The 20,594-nt window shown below is 36.9% G+C and overlaps 6 protein-coding genes across 8 annotated transcripts; 1 reads left to right on the top strand and 5 right to left on the bottom strand.

Moving 5' to 3' along the window:
- Nucleotides 1-428: 428 nt before the first annotated feature.
- On the bottom strand, nucleotides 429-2,325 carry LOC17885277. The gene has a single exon (XM_006290275.2). It carries the CDS (start codon nucleotides 2,121-2,123, stop codon nucleotides 657-659), a length of 1,467 nt encoding a protein of 488 aa, XP_006290337.2. The 5' UTR covers nucleotides 2,124-2,325; the 3' UTR covers nucleotides 429-656.
- A 2,395-nt stretch (nucleotides 2,326-4,720) lies between these two features.
- Nucleotides 4,721-7,034, bottom strand: LOC17886641 (agamous-like MADS-box protein AGL18). Its single transcript, XM_006291658.2, has 8 exons — nucleotides 6,638-7,034; nucleotides 5,957-6,062; nucleotides 5,790-5,845; nucleotides 5,588-5,687; nucleotides 5,461-5,502; nucleotides 5,319-5,360; nucleotides 5,083-5,231; nucleotides 4,721-4,983 (listed from the first exon to the last, which is right to left on the bottom strand). Exons 1-8 carry the CDS (start codon nucleotides 6,817-6,819, stop codon nucleotides 4,893-4,895), a joined length of 768 nt encoding a protein of 255 aa, XP_006291720.1. The 5' UTR covers nucleotides 6,820-7,034; the 3' UTR covers nucleotides 4,721-4,892.
- A 2,038-nt stretch (nucleotides 7,035-9,072) lies between these two features.
- LOC17885265 (EGF domain-specific O-linked N-acetylglucosamine transferase) lies at nucleotides 9,073-11,106 on the bottom strand. 2 transcript variants are annotated; one of them, XM_006290939.2, is made up of 3 exons: nucleotides 10,713-11,106; nucleotides 10,543-10,620; nucleotides 9,073-10,418 (listed from the first exon to the last, which is right to left on the bottom strand). In XM_006290939.2, exons 1-3 carry the CDS (start codon nucleotides 10,891-10,893, stop codon nucleotides 9,214-9,216), a joined length of 1,464 nt encoding a protein of 487 aa, XP_006291001.1. In that variant the 5' UTR covers nucleotides 10,894-11,106; the 3' UTR covers nucleotides 9,073-9,213. The 2 variants fall into 2 exon arrangements, with proteins under 2 accessions (XP_006291001.1, XP_023638308.1); XM_023782540.1 differs by having other exon boundaries at nucleotides 10,777-10,859.
- Nucleotides 11,107-12,209: 1,103 nt separating this feature from the next.
- LOC17887425 lies at nucleotides 12,210-13,527 on the bottom strand. Of its 2 annotated transcripts, none has more exons than XM_023781998.1 (4): nucleotides 13,312-13,527; nucleotides 13,069-13,200; nucleotides 12,584-12,973; nucleotides 12,210-12,495 (listed from the first exon to the last, which is right to left on the bottom strand). In XM_023781998.1, the coding sequence occupies exons 1-4, from the start codon at nucleotides 13,422-13,424 to the stop codon at nucleotides 12,360-12,362; spliced, it is 771 nt and encodes a 256-aa protein (XP_023637766.1). In that variant the 5' UTR covers nucleotides 13,425-13,527; the 3' UTR covers nucleotides 12,210-12,359. The 2 variants fall into 2 exon arrangements, with proteins under 2 accessions (XP_023637766.1, XP_023637768.1); XM_023782000.1 differs by having other exon boundaries at nucleotides 13,069-13,195; nucleotides 13,312-13,453.
- Nucleotides 13,528-13,615: 88 nt separating this feature from the next.
- Nucleotides 13,616-18,700, top strand: LOC17886739 (nuclear pore complex protein NUP93B). The gene is made up of 15 exons (XM_006292610.2): nucleotides 13,616-13,804; nucleotides 13,956-14,047; nucleotides 14,332-14,398; nucleotides 14,567-14,626; nucleotides 14,719-14,808; nucleotides 15,189-15,446; nucleotides 15,697-15,792; nucleotides 15,886-16,020; nucleotides 16,205-16,258; nucleotides 16,378-16,461; nucleotides 16,598-16,687; nucleotides 16,759-17,670; nucleotides 17,823-18,004; nucleotides 18,109-18,400; nucleotides 18,486-18,700. Exons 1-15 carry the CDS (start codon nucleotides 13,703-13,705, stop codon nucleotides 18,561-18,563), a joined length of 2,592 nt encoding a protein of 863 aa, XP_006292672.1. The 5' UTR covers nucleotides 13,616-13,702; the 3' UTR covers nucleotides 18,564-18,700.
- Nucleotides 18,701-18,707: 7 nt separating this feature from the next.
- LOC17885632 (chaperone protein dnaJ 49) lies at nucleotides 18,708-20,262 on the bottom strand. Its single transcript, XM_006291287.2, has 2 exons — nucleotides 20,161-20,262; nucleotides 18,708-20,010 (listed from the first exon to the last, which is right to left on the bottom strand). Exon 2 carries the CDS (start codon nucleotides 19,999-20,001, stop codon nucleotides 18,907-18,909), a length of 1,095 nt encoding a protein of 364 aa, XP_006291349.1. The 5' UTR covers nucleotides 20,002-20,010; nucleotides 20,161-20,262; the 3' UTR covers nucleotides 18,708-18,906.
- Between the last annotated feature and the right edge of the window lie 332 nt (nucleotides 20,263-20,594).

The raw sequence follows: 20,594 nt of genomic DNA, 5'->3' as shown, positions 1-20,594 counted from the left end.
TAAAAGACCTTCTTTTCATAGATTGACTTGATTAATTAGCGGACTCATAGGTTACTCACTTTATCGTGAGTAATAATATATATTTATTTCAAAGTTTTCTTCTTCCAATTAGTTTTCTTTCTAATATCATATTATTATCATGCATTGTATGTATCTCCCGTATTTTTAGGTATATTTTTAGACAAAATATAAACAATAGTATAATATATCGTCTTTTAATTAATAAACTGTTACAATCAGAGATATGTGTAGCACACAGCGACAGGAATCAAATTTTGTGGAGTTTATCTACATAATTGAGAATCACATACAAAATATATATTATTCGATGAATAATCTCTTGAAATAATAATTTCGAAGTTTCCAACAAAAATAAATAATTCGAAAAATGTTCTATTACCGACATTTCTGAATATGTATAAAAATTGAAAAAAAAAAAAACACTTATATTTTCCTGATTTGATCAATGATTAATTATCGAAAGAGACCAAATCAATAATGAATACAGAACGTGGACACACTAATAAAAACATCCGTGAACCCATAACTAAAAAAATCTACGAACATAACAAATGTCAAATGTGTACATAAACAAAAAGAAACAAAAATTTCCCTATCTTTTTTTTTTGTTTAAAGTTTTAAATGAAATAATAATGCTAACAGTAATTATAAACAGAAGAATCTAATTCACATGAACAAATACGTTTCATAATTATATCACTAATATGATTACCATTACCATTACCACGCTGTATTATATCGTGATCCTTTATCGACGACGACGCCGCCGAGTTTCTCGTCCTCAACTCAGCTAGCGAACTCGCTTCCGCCACCACCGACGGCTCACTCGTAACCACTTCAAAGTTCTTCACCATGTGCACATTCCCAACGAGCTGACTCAGCACAGCCGATTCCGTAACAGAGCTCTTCTTCTTGTGCTGCTGCATCGTCGCTCTCACAATCTCGGTGTGCATCGAGCTCGACAGCCTCCTCATCCCTTTGGCTCCCCCGATCAGAATCGCCGGGTTGACCTCGGAGGCTTTCTTGCCGCTGTGTTTGGAGAAGAAGAGGACTGACTCGGGGCTCCGGTTACGAATCCGGGTAAACGGGTCGCCGAGGAACAAGGAGGTTTTAGCGTCGACAAGCATAACGTGTTTGAAATTGCGCCTTACTCGACCAAGCAGCATTGGGTAACACGCCCACCTCCTCATGCTTATCGGAACGTGGTCCATGAACCCGGACAGCGAGTTTTCAGGATCCAACTCAGTCACGTCGAACCCCACTACAGAGCCATGAGTCAACTCGTTTGACTCGCTCGAGTTATTTTTATTATTGTTATTATTCGACGACGACGACGAATCGTTGAAATTAGTAGTAGCTCTGTGAGTCTTCTTCCCCCAGATAGGCTCCGATGACGATGATGATGTCTCCTTCTTGCTCGATTGCTTCTTCATGAATTTGGCCAGACTGAATCCCCAAACCGAATCGATTTGATTCGACGAATTCGAATTGCTGCGATGAACATCGACGAGTTTTAAGAAGGATTCGTTCTCTTCTTCGATCAATCCGGCGAATCTCGAACCAGAGGAAGGCGAATTGAAGAGCAAAACGACGTCGGATTTGGAAGTGGCACCGGAGCGATGGAGCAGGCGCATGAAGAGGCGGAGATCATCCTCCGTCGCATCGGAGGGGAGGTGAGCGACGATCAAACCGTGCATGCTCTTGGTCCCTCGGAGAAACAGAGTACCCATGCCTTGGAGAGCGAATCGGTTGAAACGGCGACGAGACTGAGAGGCGAGGATGTCGCGGTTGAGGAGAAAGCGACGGTGAGGACGAGAAGAAACGGCGGGAAAACCAGAGGAAGGCTCGAAGGTGGAGAGAGTGAAGAGGAAGAGAGTGAGGAAGAGGAGGAGAATGCAGATTGAGATTGTCGATTGAGCTTTGGAGAGGAGAAGACGCGAAGATCTGGAGCGTAAGAGAGTCGTTGCTGCCGGAGAAGACGAAGAATTAGGAGAATCATCGTTGGTGTTGTTGCTGTGGTGGTCAGGGAAGAAGACTAAGAGCAAACCCGTTCCTCTATTGTTATTGTTGTTCTTCGTCTCTTTGGCTGATATCAAACCCATCTTCTTCTTCTTCTTCTCTGTTCTCTCTCTCACTCTGTGGATTCTTCTGGAGAGGTTAAGTGGTGGTGACGAGAGGCTGAGAGAGCCCTTTTTTTTGGCTTTCTTCTCTAATTTTGCCTTCTTTTTTTTTTTTGTTCTTCTGTATTATATTGATAACAACGAAAATGATCTCCGGGTCCGGGTCGGGTTAACTATTTATTTTGGAAACGACAAAAATGTGGGTGGATTCAACTCTTCTTCTTTAGGGGAAGTTTACTAATTAATAATTGATGATAATAGAAATTTTAAGATAATAAAATAATTGACTTTTTTTATTGAATGAAGAAACTAAAAAAGTAAAGTGATTAGATACATAAAATCTATGTAAAGATTTTTTTTAGCTGAATCTAAATTTTGTTACATTAATAAAAACATAAATGTAAATAATAATATATTTATAGATAGAGTTAAATAAACTGAGATATTCACAAATATTATGGTTGTTAAAACATTAAACATACATAGATATAAATAGGTTAATATATGGGATTTGGTAGGTAAAAATAGGTTATGATATGTTGCTGCCTTTTAACTTTAGTAATGAATGAATAGCCATCACATGTTTTATTGCGCAAATGTGCTTCCCTTATTAATGGGAACCTTCCTTATTTTTAAAAAGTTCAGTGTATCAAAGCATTGTGTTATTAATTAAACCAGGGTTTTCTTCTTCAAGGGTGTGCTTAATTGTCCATTAGGAATAATAATTAAAAGTTTGACCATTCTCAGTCTTTTTTTTTTTCTTCTGTATGTCTATATATAATTACTTACTTTGACTGGTTAACCATATTGCATTTATTTGTGTTTTTTTAATACATTTGGACAAATTTTAATGGGAAATTAGTAACTGAAGCCGAAACATCAAAACTCAGTTAAATGCAGTTGAATGTTGAGTACTGAAATCTAAGCAACATCCATCCATAGTTTTAATTAACTTGGTGAGAGTAATTTCCGGAATTAATTGAATTAATCATAGTATAAAATCGAAAATGTGATGGTTTTAAGAAGTACATAACTCTAAACAATGTAAAATATATATATATATATATATCAAAAGAGAAAGGTAATGTAAACGCTGACAAAGAGGCCGATGGAAGTTATTCATCATGACACAAATGTAGTAAATTCGTACATGCTTTATTTTACTCTTTACGTTCAAACCGGCGCTGGAAGTTTCTAAATAACATTTTTTTAAGGTCGACCTGAAAGAAAAAACAAACTAAGCAATCGTAACTTAAAAAATACTAATATGAAGGGTATGTTTAGATAATAAGTAAATCATACAATAAACCAAAAATGGCAAAATACAAGAAAATGTCAGGGGGGGATACGTGTGATGAATTTGAAGGCAGTTGTTTACTAGAGCTATTCAGAGGCCCACTTCATTAAAATCTGCCCCCTTGATTACAGCTAGGATCCGTGATCCGACGGTGGAGAAGACATGAGTAATGAATATATGTAAATGTAGTAATGGGTCTCTCTCTCTCTCTCGATGAAGGGGTGATTATTTGACTTTTGTTTGATAGAAAGAAGAACAACTGTGAGTGTGTTGATGACGGTGGAAGGTGGATCTCGTTCGTTCTCCGTTGGAACCTTCTCATGGAGCTCCTTGCACACGTGGCCTTTCTTCTTCCTCTCTAGGTCCGATGGACTTGTGCTTATTATATACTATTCTCTTTCTTTCGTCATTTAGACTCATTTTCCAATTTTTGTGTCGCCTAATCTCACCATTTTGGTACTATTATTGTGGACTTTATTTTGGTAATCATGAGCCGAGTTAACAAAATTATACAGTTATATAGTCTGACACTTGAACTCAAGTCTTCGATATTTTAGTTTGATATGTAATCAATTTTAGTGTCCACTATCAAAAACTTGTACTGTTTGTACTTGACATTATAAAGTCACCTGTACTCACTGCCGCTTGTCTACCATTTGCTGATTTTTATTTCTCCAAACATATAATATCATAATTTCCTTTTTTCTTTTTTTTTTCTTTTGTAGCAACCTATTATTATTTCTAAGCCGTCGGCGACCTTTTGAATTTGTCGGTGGTGGCCTTTAAATGCCAGACACAGTTCAGATTATCTTATTTTTAAAAGCCCGTAAAGAAACATTTTTGGCCCAATGATAATCGAAATGGACCGGAATAAAGGGTTGAGACTGTTTCGTTTACTTTCAAGTTTCAACCAACGAAGCATACTTTTATATGCAGGGCCGAGGTTTTTTGCAGCTCAAGTTAAGCTAATAAGTGATCACATTTCGTGCTGGCCTGAGTCATCTTCAGTCGACTTTTCAAGTTCAATTCATCAATCACCCTCATGAAGTGGAATCAAGTCATTTCTGAACACTTACTTGTCGAATTAATTACTGATTAGTCAATCAATAACTGGATGCACAATTCCATTTGTAGTTTTATTGGCTGATTTGTTCTTCGGTTGTTATCAATGTCGTGTATTCGAGACTTCGATGTGTTATGTTTGCTTGACTTTTCTGAAAATTTGGTACAACATATATATATACTCATCTCACATACGGTGCTGTGTGTTGGGAACTTCAACTAAGAAAATCTAATATCATTGATTAATCAAATCCTTCTTGATTGAGGTAAAATGTTCACCTAAGCATAAATCAAACTCTACTTGGGACAGAAGTTAATCCAAAAGCAAAAGCCAGGAACAAGAAGATATATATAAAATTCCTAAACACCAGAGTATTAGAAGAAGAATTCCATCAATCAGAAGCCACTTGACTCCCAGAGTTATCGCATACCAGTTCCATCTTCGGCTTCTTTCTTTGTGTACAGTACCCCGTAGATGATAGCCTAAGAAAAGACAAAACCAAACGAGCTTTTAGAACTCTCAGTGACCTCATAACTAATTAAGCTTGTAACAGAAGCTAGGGTTTTTTGTTTGCACTTTACCCCAACTGCAAGGAAGTGTCTGAATGATGCTCCTCGTTGTCATTCTCATCATCATCTGATGAAGAGCTCTCGCGATCAGCTTCTGGGCTAGAAATCTGAGGTCTTTCACTCAACACTTTTGGTACTGAACTTCTACCCAACAACTCCACCTGAGGGCATATTAAGATCAGATTTGAAGTCGGTCATGTATGGTGAATACCAGATCAAACTAGTTTAAGGGATAGATGAATCTCTACCTGTTTGCGCAAGATTTGGTTTTCTTCCAATGCTCTTTTCTCCTAATAAGTATAAGGAGACAAAACAAGGATATTGAGATTCAACATTGTATCGAAACTGAGGATGACAAGGATTTTAAAATTTGAGAAGCTCTGTTCGTACCTGTAACCTGGATCTTTCAATCTGGTTGAGCAAGAATTTTGTCTGAATCAAAACAATACTTATCAAGTCAAGAATGAATCATAAAATTCCTCTCGATGTTTGAATAAATGAGTGCTTTTGTCTTTACCTTTTGATCCTTGACACTATGCAAGCTCTCGTTCAGCTGGTTTTCAAGAGTGATAAGATCCGGGAAACTCATACCATCAAGCTCCTTACCCTTCAGTCTCCTGTTTCAGGAACAAATAGAAACATACCAACAAACCAGAGTTAAAGACGGAGACTTTATAAAAAAAAACAAACACAATATATATTTTCAAGGAGATACATACTCAATTGCAAGCTGTAATCTTTCAAGTTCCCCCTTCATAGAATCATCATTTCGCAACTGCAACAATGTATACCATGTAAGAAAAACCAAAGATTGAGCAAGAACAAAAGGGATACAAACAGTAAGTTGGTAAAGAATCTCTGCTTAGAGATAGTGATATATATATACCACAGCTTCATTTTCATGTGAAGAACAAAGTAGAAGTTGTTTTTCTCTTTGTTTATGCTCAGTGGACGCAGCAGTGTATCCATATCTTGAAAGAATTTGCTCCATACTTCACAAATTGGACAAGAACCCTCCGTTAGCAAAATCCCTTAATTGGTTTGATTGATCATCACAGAAAGAAGAAACCATGAACCTCAACTTCTACATTCTCAATTTCTTCACAAGAGATGAGATAAACACGTCGTTTAAGATACAAAGAAACTCTTCTATGATCTTAATACTCATGGAATTATAGATCTTTCAGATAACTTGAGTTGAGAGATTCTACCAAACTGACACATACAAGAGCATCTACCTATATATGGATACCAAAGATAGTACCAAATTGCATTTTCCATCATCAGTTAGGTTTTATAAAACTCACAAAACTCATCAGATTACAAATCCTAATCATCACAGAAACACAACCCCTAAGATGAACCCTTAAATCAAAACCCACAAAAAAAAAGGTTTCGCCTTTAAGCCTAAAGAATTCACCAGATTAACAGAGGGAAACAAGCATCACGACGAAATAAACAGGGTTTTGCTCTGCTTTACACACAGAAGCCAAGAAATCGTAAAAACAAAATCCTTGTTTTTGGGTTTCCGTATCATAACCAAAAAGAAAAAAGAAAAGAGTTTTACCAGACGCTAGAGAAATCGTAAATCTTGCCGGTGCTGGAGAAGATGATAAGAGCAACCTCGGCGTCACAGAGAATCGAAAGCTCTTTAGCCTTCTTAATCAAGCCGTTTCGTCTTTTGGAGAAAGTGACTTGACGACTGTTGACATTCTCAATCTTCTTAATCTCAATCCTCCCTCTCCCCATATCTCTGAGCGAAATCAATCAGGGGCTCTGTAAAATCAAAAGAAACAGGGGCGAAAGAAGAGAGATGATGATGATGATGATGATACAGAGGAAGTAGAGAGAGGAGAGCCCTTTGGTATTATATAAAGAAGAAGAGATTTTTTTTATTTGGGAGTAAATATATAAAGGAGGAGGAAGAGAGAGAGGGGAGGGGGGGTTTTGGTTTTCTTTAGAAATCGATCAAATATGACAATTGGGAAAGGGGCTAAGGAAGGAAAATATTAGGACCAAAATTAGGTTATTATTATTATATATATAAAAAAGAAAAAGAAATAGAGTTACTATAAGTAGCAATATTCCATATTTGGGGGCTTTGCTAATTTGCTTTGCTTGGTGTGAGTGGCTGTTTTCTTCTTTTGGAACTCCTTCCCTTTTATAACGCCCCTGTTTTGGTTTCGCATCTCTTCTCTTCTTCTTCTTCTTTTTTTACTTTATCTCTCTCTCGCCTCCTTTTCAAAAAAAAATAATAATATATTTCTAGGGTTTTCTCTTTTTTTTTTTCGTCTTTTCTTTTTCTTTTAGATCATGCTTTTTATTACGTTTCTAAAACTTAATCTCCTTAAAAAATTATTGATTAAAAGAAATGTAATTAATATTGTCAAATAAAATTTTGATCGTAGTATATTAGGAAAATATTTGATCAACCCATTTCAAATTTCCATAGAATAAGGGTTTATCTTTCTTTTTTTCTTTCAATACCATGTTTATATAATAACTGATAATAATTAAACAGTCAAAATTAAAAAAAAAGAAAGAAAATAACTACTGCTATATGATTTTTTTTCTTTATTGTTTATTTTTTTTGTTTGTGAAATTTGAGATCTACTAGTAGTAGAAGAGCCAAAATGTGGCCTTAATTTTAAAAAAAAAATTAAGAAAAGCAAAAAGTGTGGCTTTAATGCTTTCTATTGATAGTAAAATCAAACAAAAGAGAATTTTTTATTGTGACTGAAAATCATAATACAGTATTATGGAATTATCTAAAACATTAGAAAATTAATTAGTTTTGTGGTGGAGTTCCAGTAAATAAATGTTTTGTAAGATATGGAAATATTCAACTAAATATATTTAGATGTGTTTTCTAAATATAGTGTTTAAGTCATTTAATGGTGTTTTTTCGGGGTCAATATTCTCACTTTTCCAAATTGCAATTAATATATAGACTTTTAATTGATGTCAAAAAAAAAATTTAAGACTTTTAATTAATTACTAGATTAGATAAAAATATATATATACTTAAAATATTTAGTTAGGTTTGAACCACCTAAACCAATTTATATCGAATTGGATTACTTTGTGTTAGTGAATTAATGTTATTTTTTCATACCAAAACAAACGGTAATCAAAACAAGTTATCTGATTTAATCATTTTCAATTCCATATATATCTTTACAAAAATAAAATAATACTTTTCTCATTTTCTTAACACACTTTACTATTTTTAGATGTTGCCAAAAAGAAATAACATCTCGTATGCATTAAAGTTACATATGTAGGAAAGCATCAACGAGTTGAGTATTTCTTTAGGAATTTATATACCACCCAATACGAAACTAACGTGATTTCTTAAGATTTTGTTTTCTTCTACGTAAGGAAACAATATCTATTTGTGGTGAAATTTTGTTACTAAAATTCCCATACATATGAAATCAAAATTTGCTTTTGGATATTACTTACACAAGATTTGTTTGTGTATAAAATCAAAATAAAAAGAAAGTGATTGTTTATTTTTTCTTTCCATTAACCAGACACTTCTCTAACATGCTAAAAAAGAGAATGAGCCACTTGTCGTAATTACATGCAGTTCGTTTCCATTGTACTTTTTTGTTTGCAGATTTCTAGATGAGCTTTAATCATATACGTTTTTGAAAAACAAATGAAATTCAATGATAATCATAATAATAACAATAAACTTTTTAAAATAAGACTATCCTTCTTATAAAAAAAAAAAAAATACTATCAACCAGAAAAAAGAAAAAAAAGGTACTCAGCTTATTTCGCAAATCTCAGTGCTTTTTACATTTTTATTTTGTAAAGTAAACTGTTAAAAAAAAAATAGAGAAAATCATGGGCAGATTTGGCGTGTTTGGGATTTTGGGCCTATTAAGCAAATAATATTTGGGCCCTTATTATATCCATTTGGATGTGTTATATGAACTCAAGTCAAAATTGGTAACCTCCGTTAAAAGCTTGTGAATTCAAGTCATTTGAAACTATGACACAAAAGAAACATTTTGTTCTCCCAATTATTATCTTACGTGTATAGCTAAACGTTTACATCTTCAAAACTAATTTATACAATCTAAAACCCGCTTTTATTGGTAACATCCGGTTTGTGACTGCTATACACACCGGTCAAATTCGTTTCATCGAGAAATCAAAAGCTCGAGACAACGGTTTCCTGAATCTTTTCAAATCGAGTTTCACGTTCTGCCGCTCGAGATAGATCTTCTTAGTGTAATCCCACCCTTTTTGAGTAAAGCTCTTAGGATCTCGGATTATCGGATCATCTTTGCCATATTCATCATACAAAGAGCTCTCTTTCGGTTTAATCTTGTAACCAATGTACTTCAGTCCCATCTTCTTGGCTGGTTTACCATAGTAAGTCTCAGCCGCCCACTCTGTTCCTACTGGTATAATCTGTATAAAGACTGTTTTCGGTTTCAAGAAAAGGAAATGTGTCATTGCTGCTCCGTGAACACCGATCATGACGTTGCTCGAATTCAAACATCTATAGATCTTTGCCAGCTCTGTTGTTTTATCCGGTCTCAAAACCTCGACAACGAATCCAATTTCCTCAGCCAATTCCACCAAAAGGCTCTCATTCAGTATCTCCCTCGATCCGTTTCTCGACAGAATCACCAGTTTCGGTTTCTTAGGACCGTCTACTCCAACCTTTTTAGCAGTCTTGTTCACTGCCTCGAGTTCTTCCTCTTGAATCAATCCACGGATACGCGGCCAATAAGCTCGATCCAAAACATTTCTGAAATCAAGAATCGTTTTGTTCCCAAGCATCAACGATGAATCAACCGTTAACTCGTCCTGAATCTTCAATCCAACAACAGCTTCTTTGAAACAATGCGTTCTCTTGTCGCCATTGAAGTCAACGGGAGGATAATCGGATAGCTGAGAAACGATATCTCCATATTTCATAACCCACCAACTATGATACTCAACAATCACAAACACAACCTTCTTGTTGAAATGCTGTGAAGTGATGAACAAAGGGATGATCCCGTCGTTGAATTCGTGGTAAACGTTTCCAGTATAACCACCAGTAGAGAAAAACACAGCAGGAACGTCGTAGAACACATCGCAGATGTTGCTATGTTCAGAGACTGAAGAATTGTCATCTCTGTAAATGAGATTGAGTTCTTGAACTGTTTGCATCACACTTGTTTCCCATTTTCTTGTGTAAGGTTTGATCTTTTGGGAGACCTTTGTCTTGTTTTTGAGCGAAGTGAAGAGGAAGACTGATGAAGAAGCAGAGTTTGTTCTAACATCTCCTTTCATGATACAAAGGTCGGATCTAAACCCGGTTCTGTCACAACAAATCGTTCCTGTAATCATAAACAGGGGTTATTAATTTAAGAGTACGTTTTCTTAGATGAAGATAAACATCAAAATCGGCGGTAAAAAGAGTGTAATTAGACAGAATTAAGGATAATTGAAAAGATAAAATACCATTTGAGGTTCCTGAACATAGAGGTGCAATGAACTGTTCATAGGGACCAAATCCTTCACTTTCTCTGCTCAAAGCATCTGCACAGGAAAATAAACAAATAGGAATTATGAGAAAATCTAGAAAGCTTAATAGTATAAGAAATTATATATAAAAAAATGGGTGACTTTACTTAGAAGAGAGAAAGAGGAGAAGCTGAAGATGTAACAGCAAGAGAGGAAGGAGAGAAAGATAACTAAGATAGTCTTCTGTTTAGCCATCTTTGAGAAACCATCACCGGCGACGGAACCACCTCTTTCAACTGAAACTCTAAGCTTTTCCCCTTTCCTGATTAGTCTCTGGTATTGAACCATTTCCTGTAGAGCAAAAACCCACAAGCAAAGTTTCGATTTTTACGACGTTTCTGATCGACTTTGGTACTCCGCCGAAAGAATCAGACAGCCCAGAAGAAAAAGATAAAAAAAGAGCTTATTTTAATTCCTGGGTTTTGGTGCTTTGCTTTCTCTTACACCAAGAGAGAAACAGAGAAGGGGAGACTTTTGAGAGAGAGGATGTTTCAAATTGAAGCTTCGTTTACGATGAAATTAGTTTTTTAATATATTTATATTTGTTTTGTGTAGTATGTAATGTTTTGGCCCTTTCATCGAGTTTTCCGTTTCGTCAGCTGATGGAAACAAACAATGAGAAGTTGAGAACCGTGTCAAAGAAGAGGACGAAGGAAGGAAGGACTTTTACTTTTCTTTTCCCTCCGATCAATCTCTTTTCAGTAATCCCATTAATCTTATCTTTTCCCAATTTTGGGAAATTTTTACTTACTATAATTACTTCTGCACTGAAATGAAAATTGAAATACAAATCGATTTATTATTATTTTATAAAGCCTTTATATGGTTCTTTTAAGAAAACTGCAATGAAAATGCTTCGATCCCCTTTTTTTTTTTTGAAAGAATTGTTGGACTGTTTCATATTATGCATCTTCCATAATGTTGACGTAGGATCATTGGTAATACATCCTAAAATGGACAAAAATTTAAAATTCGATCGTCACTATTGTATACGTAATATAAAAGTGTTATGAATTGAGAATTGAGAATTGAAGATGCAGTTATGTATTAATGTTATATTTTTGGTAAGCTAAAATATATTGTGTATAAGTAATTAAGTATAATAAACCGGATGTTAAGGAAAACTTATAAGTTGAAGACTTGAAGTGAAGAAAAGATTCGTAATTTACGCAAAGGAATAGAATAAAGAAAAATTGGTGTGAATTGGTCAGCTCAGCTGGTAGGACATCACCATCGGCTTAATTAAGGGTTTACTGTAAATATTACTGTTGTAGATTTTGTTACCAATTTTGTGATCAGATTCAAATACCAATGGCCAGTGGTTATGAATTACTTTAGAATGAAAATAGAATGCACTAAAATATTTTGATGATAAAAATAAAAGTTCCAGTGTTACGTACGTATTACTATCAAACATGCATTTTAATAGTACTATTAAATTAGAGCAGTTTCTTGAAAATAGAATGCACTCCTAGATTGCAAATTTGCATGTGATGTGTTTCTTCTAATTTGGATATCCTCTCCGTCGCATTAATTTTGAATGTTAGATAGAGAAGCATGTGTTCTGGTTGATTCTCAACTGTTGAAATTGTAAAATACGCAAATAGTAAAAGACCTCTCGTGATATATAACCCAAAATATAAATTGTCATCTGTAGAAGGACATAGAATCGTACATATTACCTCATCATCAAAGTTACTTTGTTTTGTGACTTTGTCTAAAGAATACAAGATCGTTCAGTCTTTTGTTACATTTTATGGTAAGACAGGGAGGTCTATGGAACAGAAGGAAAAGAAACTGGCGCGGCCCTGAGCTATGTGACAGAACATTAATGGTGCAGCTATGCGCTTTTGCAGAACTTTAATATCTTCTTTGCTTGGTGGAGAGTCCCTGTAAAAGAGGATGAGTATATTGAGTAAGATGTGTAATGGAAAACTTGCTTTCATAGTTAAATGTTAGAACTAACAAAAACGCTTACCCGGAGAAGCAAGCCACAAAGCTCGGTTCATTAGGAGAAGACTTCTTGAACCGACTATTCGGCAAATACACGTCATACACCGCTTTTGCATTGCAGATCTGCATATCTCCCAAGAGTTGAGTTACAGTATCCTTGTCTTCAGGACATTCACCGGAGCAAACTGACTCTTCTTGCCCACTTGGTGTCGAAATCGCAGCATTCTTTGACGTCCAAGAAACTCCATGCCTGCCTAGGATGTAGCCTAGACCCTTTAAGTATCTATAAACCTCGTAGTTTTCCCAACAGCAACCGCTTTTTTCCTCTGCAATTTTCTCATACAAGTCCTTCAACGGTATCACAACATCATCTTCACTACCTAAGATTTGCAACTCTCCTATTTCACTCAAATACCTGCCACGAGAAGAAGACAATGCGAAAAAGGAACGTACTTAATAATGTGAATTTCAGAAACCATAAAACTAGTAAATGTTTAGTTTGCCACGTACAGAGCCTCTTCAATGGAGCAATATGTCTTTCCACTACGGATGATTCCAGTAGTTGTCCAAAGTTTTCCCCTTTTGACCTCAACTTCAGCCATTCCTAATTCGGCAATCCAACGAGCCTTGGATGATCCTACTCTACATGTTGCAAAGACGAATAGAAAGAGAAACTGAGTGTAAGAACAGTTGACTTAGCAGTTTATGATGCGGGCTAATAAATCGAGAAACTTGTCTCCGATTTTTATCCACCTGAACTGTAACCTGGGCACTGAACCACCAGAATGAAACTCCTCGTCATCATCGTTTGGAAAATCAGCTTCGTTTTCGCTCGAAGAGGAAGCTTCCCAGTCTTTTTCCTCCATAAACTTCGTTGGGGCAATTCGTCGAACAGTTGGTGTATCGCCAAATCTGTCTCTTAGGTGTATTTCTCCAATTCTTTGGATTGAGTTTTATTGTACCGAAGAAATAAGGAATTATTACTCGAACCGATCAAACCGGTTTAAACCTCATGCGTTATATCGTCTTTTCAGAGTAATGAGCAAAAAAGAGTTAAAAAGTTTCAAATCACCCTTCCCATTCTTTTTCTCCTTGTGTAGTAGAGTTTCTCTTACTCCTTGTGTCGAGCTTGAACCCAATATCAATGGCGAACGACCAGGAGATGAGTGGATGGACTGATCTTCTCCATTCTTCGACTAAGCTCTTGGAACAAGCGACTCCTTCTTCTCAGTTTCCTCCTCTTCAGGTTCTTCCACTAACCACTACTCTTTTCGATCCCGACTCTCCATTTGTGTGGAGGAAATATTCGCTGTTGGTTGCTTCAGATTGGAAATCTGGTTTAGAAGCTTCTAATCGCGTGCGATTGATTCGTAATGATATGTCTGTGTGATTTGTAGAGGAATCTGGATCAATTGGAAGCGTTGTCGAGGAAACTAAAGGCTAAAACCCTAGGAAACGAAGCTCCTGCACAGTCTAATGCTGCCACTAGGTAATTTCTTCAACTTCGATTCTTTTCTTTATCCCCAGGTTCTTGCGTTAAAGTCTTACAGAGTGAGTCCCCGAGAATTCAAAATTGATGAATCTGTTTGGGTGTTAAAGAGTATTTTGCGGTGCGAGGTTGTAGTTAGGTCCGACGAGCTTAACACAGTAGAATCCTCTGGTCGATATTTTGAGAATTTGGGTGGTCTTCCGTTGTTAAAATTTCATAAGATAAAGCTCGCTATACAATTGAGTGATGATCCTGTTACTCTTTAATTTTTGCTGGATACACAGACTACTTGCACGGGAGGGAATCAATGCAGATCAACTATCTCGTGATCTTAAGTCATTTGAGTTAAAGGTGAGCATTTTGTCTATGTCCTGTCTCTACCACCTAGCTTATGTTGCTCTGTGTTCTCGTAGGTTTTCTTTGGAGCAATGTATTGTTTGGCCACATACATTTGTAATTTAATTTAAACGTGGTTCTGCTGAATGACCTTTGCCTAATTTTATTTTGGATATTTATAAGACGACATTTGAGGATGTATTCCCTGCCGAGGCAACAAGTGTTGAAGAATACTTGCAACAGGTTTTCTATATCTAAATGCTCTTCGGAAATTCCCTATTTTATTTGAAGACTACACTACAGATCCTTCTAATATGCATTATTTCTGTCTTCAGATTCATGAAATGGCAATGGTATCGGCTATACAGGAGGCTCAAAAAGATAATGCTAGAAGCTTTAATAACTACATGTTGAAAGTGTTGGAGGTCAGTGTTGCGACTATCACAAATTGTGTTGACTTGAATTCCATGTTAGTTTCATCTATCACATCTTTTGCGGTCATACAATGTTCTCCTGTTTCTAATGGTTTCTAATGGGTTGTTCTCTTTTTCTCCTCCTTCTCATCGTTATGCTATGACCGACAAAGAATGGTAAATTATATTAGTATGAGAACGTAATTGTTAAATGGTGGAACATTCTCTTCATCCTTAAATATTTGTGGCATTGTAATTTGAAAATTCTTGGCCTAGATTCAATCAATTAGAAGCGTGTTGAGTTGCTTATTGCTAATTAGAGGATAATGATTCTGAATTTTATTTCTTGTCCTTTCTCATATATACTTCAATGTGGAATCTGTTTATGGCAGGAGGACTGTAGAAAAGAAAAACGTAACTTCCTTCATAGCCTTAGCAAAATTTCAATCCTACCTAAGACAAAGATTATTGATTCAAGCAGAGGCACTCATGCTGGTTCACTAGTGGCTTTGAGTCCTCAAGTATCTTCAAAACCTGGAAGGGAACTCGTGTCTATGACTAACAAACCTGTTCATGAGAAAAAGGCATATGTCTATGCCGAGGTCGTCAAGAAACTTAACTCTGCAAGAGAACGAGGCTTGCCATTTGAAGTATGGCCTTCCAAAACCTCCTTGTAAATTCTATAGTATTGGTGCATTTTGAATGTCGTCCTGTTTGATAATTGCAGATGAAAATTGTTTTTTATTTTGTAACTGCTCTTCGAAGTCCAGCTAAATTTTAAAATAATATGTACACCATTTGATGATGATTGCCTTTTTCAGCATACTTATAACTAGTTGACCTTGCATCCATTTGTTTAGCTCTGTTTCCTACTAATTTCTTATTCATGCGTTTGTATAGCCTGCAACATCTTTCAATGGTGCATATGAAAGTCTAGGAATTGATTCGACTCGTGGAAAATCAGTCAACATGCAGAAAATATGGCAACTCATCCAGGTGATCTTTTGATTGGAAGTTTCTTTTTGCAAACAGTGGCACCTTAAAGGACTGTTCTTACATTTCCAAGGCCTTAAACAATTTATAAAACAGGCAATGACAGGTGAAGATTCAGCATTACAACATAGTGTTTCCAAGAAGATGGCCCTCGTGATAGGTGCAAGACGCCATTTAGAATGTGGGCATGGGAAACATATAATGGATACAATTCAAAGTCATCCTACACAAGTACTCGTTTCTATCTTGTATTAATTTTTGCTTGTAAATGCTACATGTCTCTTAATGCATCTTTTCAATTACTTTCTTAACTTCCAGATGCTTTCTTGAAAATATTCCCTTGATCTTTTGCTGAGTTCAAGTGCGTTAATAACCACAACATTTTTTTATCGCTTTTTCTCGTATCTTGTTCTAGGCTGCTCTTGGTGGATCAGTTGGAAATTTGCAAAGAATTCGTGCTTTTCTTCGGGTTAGTGCCACAGATCTAAAAATCTTAATATGAACCAGATACACACAGGAAGATATTTTTGTGGCAATCATATACATTGGGTTGTTTGTATTTCTTGATTCTTGTTCAATACCGTGCAGATTCGTCTGAGAGATTATGGGCTTTTAGATTTTGATTCAGGTGATGCTCGTAGGCAGCCTCCATTTGACACTACTTGGCAGCAGGTTTCGCATATTTTCACGCATGCTTTACATTTTCACTTTGTCCTCAACCATTAAGTAGAACTGCAGAATCTTTTAATTGAGGTTCCCCAAGTTTCTTAAAGTAAGAAATTGATTAAATTTACCTCTCTGATTACAGATATATTTTTGTTTGAGAACTGGTTATTATGAGGAAGCTAGAGAAATTGCTCAATCATCCCGGTCATCTCAACAACACTTTGCTCCCTTGGTATATTTTATGGTCTTAATAACCTACATTAAAGTTTTGGAGTTGTCTTTTTGATTTCCCTTTTTTGGCAGCTTACAGAGTGGATTACCACAGGTGGTACTGTGGCTGCACATACTGCCGCTATTGCTTCTGAAGAATGTGAGAGATTGTTGAGGATGGGACCAATGAGTGATCGGTTGGGCCAAACAACATTTGACAAGAAGAAGCTCCTACTCTACACTATAATATCTGGTTCCCGAAGGCAAATTGATCGAATCTTGAGGGATTTTTCTACGCTCTTTAACACAATAGAAGATTTTCTCTGGTTCAAACTATCATGCATACGTGACGTAGCTGGTGGATCTTCATCTGTGGTCTTGAATGATGGGCTAGCGCCTTACAGTTTGGATGATCTTCAGGCTTATCTGAATAAATTTGAGCCATCTTATTACACTAAGAATGGCAAAGACCCTCTGGTATACCCATACGTTTTGCTTCTTAGCATTCAGTTACTACCAGTGATCATGCACATGTCCAAAGAAGCAGGAGATGAAGGGTATAATATTGATGCTGTCCATATAGCTATTTCGCTATTGGACCATTCCGTTCTATCTGAAGGATCTGGGACTGGGCACAAACTTAGTGTGATGGATGCTAATGCCGAGGCATCTAGCATGATTAGGCAATATGGGTCGATGTATTTGCATCACGATGATCTGCAAATGACGCTGGAATACTATGCACAAGCTGCTATTGCAGTAGGTGGGGGGCGACAAGCTTGGTCTGGAAGGAGTAACGTTGATCAACAAAGGCAAAGGAACTTGATGCTGAAGCAGCTACTGACTGAGATTTTGTTACGAGAGGGTGGTATTTGCTTTCTGCTTGGTGCTAGAGGTTCCGGTGAAGATGGCGAGCTTGGAAGATTTCTGCCTGATACTAAATTGAGGCAGCAGTTCTTGATAGAAGCTGCGCGTCAATGTCAAGAAGCTGGATTATATGATAAAGTAAGTACCTTGTGATTATATATACTCACAGCTTAAAACATGCTTTAATAAATTGCCCGTTGGTTCTTTGTTCAATTGGAGTGATTTCACAAACCAATAATTTGCTTCGTTTACCATGTTTTAGTTACCTAACTGTTTGTTATCTAATGCAGACGATAGAAATACAGAAGAGAGTTGGTGCGTACTCCTCTGCCTTAGAAACGATAAACAAGTGTCTATCTGAAGCCATTTGCTCCCTTGCCCGCGGAAGGCCAGATGGTGAAAGCCAAGCAGCGGGGCTTGTTGTCTCAGGCAATGATATTCTCAATACTTACAAATATCACTCTGAAGTCAGGTAAATTGCAGACTCTAATAAAATTTTCATCTACTTCTCTTAAGTTGAGTAGTTGTTGAATAGGGAGTTTCTTACTGGAAGTGTCACACACTTGTATACTCCAGTGTCCAGGAAAGAGATCGAGTCATGGAACAAGAAACAATATTAAGAGAGCTTGAGGCAATACTGTCAATCCACAAGTTAGCCAGACTAGGCAATCATCTAAATGCCATAAGAGAAGTCGCAAAACTTCCATTTCTTCATCTCGATCCGAGACTCCCCGACACCACCCCAAACGAGTTTCAGAGAGCATCCTCTTACTTTCAGAACTGTGTCCCTGATTTACTCAAGGTTGCTCTGACGTGTTTGGATAACGTAGCTGACTCTGATGGATCGATCAGGGGTATGAGATCTAAGGTACACATTAAGAAAATTCTTAAGTAAGCATTTGTATTATCATGAGAGATCATGAAAGGGATATAAATTATGAATTTATTTGCAGATTGCTGGATTTCTTGCAAGCAACACACAGCGGAACTGGCCCCGAGACTTGTACGAGAAGATTGCTCGAAGCTTTTGAATCTAAGAAACTTGAACACCTATTCTTAGGAAGGTGCCGTAAGAAGCTGTTGAACCCAGTTTTGTTACTTTACCTCAGAACGAACCTAGTTGTGTTACATCACCTTTGAACAAAGATATGTTTTATTGGTTCTAACAGGTACCGTTATCAAAAATCCAAAACTTAATTCAGAGATAATAATCACACAAAACCCAAGGATCGTATGTTAGGTTTCTAAGCATTATATAAAAATCCGAAACAATAAGAAAAACATTTATCAGTTCTGACTCGTGAAGGCAACGACATGAAAACGCTTATAAGCTGAACCATTTGTGCCTCATTCTTTGTGCTAGCTCCACTGGTTTTAAGCAGCAGCCGTCTCAAAGCTTCTCAGCATATCACAGTAAGGTGTATCATGAACAAATCCCCATTGTTTCCTCTGCAGCTCATACCTACAATTCTGACTAAGTATAGACACATAATCCCTCTCAACTTGTTGTTCCAAAACCTGTAGATCGTTGCTACCATGTGGGTAATCCTGCTCGAATTTAGATGATCTCACAAAGTAATTGACACCTTTCTGTGTAGTGAACTTGTAATGGTAAGGATAAGTTGAAGAGAGTGAGTAAACAGGTTGAGAAGAAGGCAAGAAGTTGAGCAGGAGAATGAACACAACAGGAAGCAGCTGGAGAAGTATCCGAGCATTGAAACCTGCTTCAGGAGCTTGATTGTTATTAGCTGCTCTATGACGAGTAGCCCCGAAATTGAATGATCGGAATTGAGTGGCAGGAGGCATTCCACCACCGAATCCTCCTCCACCGAAGAAGCTTCTGAATATCTCATTAGGATCAAATTCGTCTTCGTAATAGTATCCACCATTGAATCCATTACTTCTGGCAGATCGACGAGGTTGGTAAACAGGTTCATCGGAACCACTAACATCGTACTTTTTCCTAGCTTCCTCGTTGCTTAAGCACTGAAACGCCTTGGAGACCGATTTGAAAGCTTCTTCAGAACCAGGAGCTTGGTTCTTATCCGGATGAACTTTCAATGAGAGTTTCCGATAAGCTTTCCTCACATCATCCACCGAACAGTTGGAGTCAAGACCTAAGATCTCGTAATAATCCTTTTTGGATTTTATCTTTCTCACGATCGAGATCTGTTCTTCAGTGTAGGACACAGAAGAAGACGATGACGTCGTTGACGATCCACGTTGACGTAACGAAGGCCGATCTGAAGAATTAGATGAATCCTTGGCGGTGGCAGATCCAGGCGACTTTTCAGATCCTGGTTCGTCTGATTTGTTGCTCAGCTCAGATACGAGATCATCGACTGGGAGATTGGGATCAAGACGACGAGCTTTAGCAAGGAATTTCAAAGCGCGAGGTCGATCTCCAGCTTCCAAAGCATTTTTGCAGATTCTCAAGCACTTCAAGGCATCGTCTTTGTTTCCATCCATGTTTGACCCCTAAAGATGATAAAACAAGAGATTGAGAGAATCAGGAGGAGTGAAAATACCGAGTGGTGTTGTTGAAGAAGAAGCAAATCTCGATCATGAGACTGTTCGATAGAGAGAGATGTAAAGTGAACCCTTTTTGAAGTTAGGGTTTCTCCTCACCGATCGGATTTTTCAGATTGGGATATTGTGGAAGAAGAGAATTTTCAAGACGACTCCTAATCGATTTTTACTGTGGAGACAAAGACAAATCCCAAGCTGAATCTGAGATTAGCGTACCATTGTCGGTACAAGTTAGCCGATAAATATCAGTTCCGGTTGCGGAGAATTTGAACAATTTGGTCTGGTTTTATTCCGGTTACATACTTATTTAAGTGTCAAATTGAACCGGTCCGGTTCAGTAGGATAGTGACTTTAGTGAGGATAGTGTTAAATTAGGTAAGGCTAATTTTACTGCTCAAACTAATTAATAAATCTAAAGGACGTGTTTTGCAATAACTCCTTGACTAGCCAACAATGTCTATATTGTCCATCCAATGCATATTTCAAATTCCGAGCCATTGGCAAAATGTATATCTCTTAAAAAATCCATGTGC

The sequence above is a fragment of the Capsella rubella genome, unplaced genomic scaffold, assembly GCF_000375325.1.
Source record: "Capsella rubella cultivar Monte Gargano unplaced genomic scaffold, Caprub1_0 scaffold_5, whole genome shotgun sequence".
Lineage (NCBI taxonomy): Eukaryota > Viridiplantae > Streptophyta > Magnoliopsida > Brassicales > Brassicaceae > Capsella > Capsella rubella.
This window is presented reverse-complemented; position numbering and strand designations above follow the sequence as displayed.

Bases quoted from the DNA above. Each gene is read 5' to 3' on its own strand.
- LOC17885277 (XM_006290275.2), bottom strand. From the start codon at position 2,123: ATGGGTTTGATATCAGCCAAAGAGACGAAGAACAACAATAACAATAGA.
- LOC17886641 (XM_006291658.2), bottom strand. From the start codon at position 6,819: ATGGGGAGAGGGAGGATTGAGATTAAGAAGATTGAGAATGTCAACAGT. The intron at 5,688-5,789 runs GTATGTATCTCC...TTCCTGAAACAG, and splicing joins AGATTACAGCTTGCAATTGA to GAGACTGAAGGGTAAGGAGC. The intron at 5,503-5,587 runs GTAAAGACAAAA...GTTTTGATTCAG, and splicing joins ATAGTGTCAAGGATCAAAAG to ACAAAATTCTTGCTCAACCA.
- LOC17885265 (XM_006290939.2), bottom strand. From the start codon at position 10,893: ATGGTTCAATACCAGAGACTAATCAGGAAAGGGGAAAAGCTTAGAGTT. The intron at 10,621-10,712 runs GTAAAGTCACCC...TTTCCTGTGCAG, and splicing joins CTCCTCTTTCTCTCTTCTAA to ATGCTTTGAGCAGAGAAAGT. The intron at 10,419-10,542 runs GTATTTTATCTT...TTATGATTACAG, and splicing joins ATGTTCAGGAACCTCAAATG to GAACGATTTGTTGTGACAGA.
- LOC17887425 (XM_023781998.1), bottom strand. From the start codon at position 13,424: ATGGAGGAAAAAGACTGGGAAGCTTCCTCTTCGAGCGAAAACGAAGCT. The intron at 12,974-13,068 runs GTACGTGGCAAA...TTCTCGTGGCAG, and splicing joins TGCTCCATTGAAGAGGCTCT to GTATTTGAGTGAAATAGGAG. The intron at 12,496-12,583 runs GTAAGCGTTTTT...CCTCTTTTACAG, and splicing joins TTTGTGGCTTGCTTCTCCGG to GGACTCTCCACCAAGCAAAG.
- LOC17886739 (XM_006292610.2), top strand. From the start codon at position 13,703: ATGGCGAACGACCAGGAGATGAGTGGATGGACTGATCTTCTCCATTCT. The intron at 14,809-15,188 runs GTCAGTGTTGCG...TGTTTATGGCAG, and splicing joins ACATGTTGAAAGTGTTGGAG to GAGGACTGTAGAAAAGAAAA. The intron at 16,259-16,377 runs GTTAGTGCCACA...AATACCGTGCAG, and splicing joins GAATTCGTGCTTTTCTTCGG to ATTCGTCTGAGAGATTATGG.
- LOC17885632 (XM_006291287.2), bottom strand. From the start codon at position 20,001: ATGGATGGAAACAAAGACGATGCCTTGAAGTGCTTGAGAATCTGCAAA.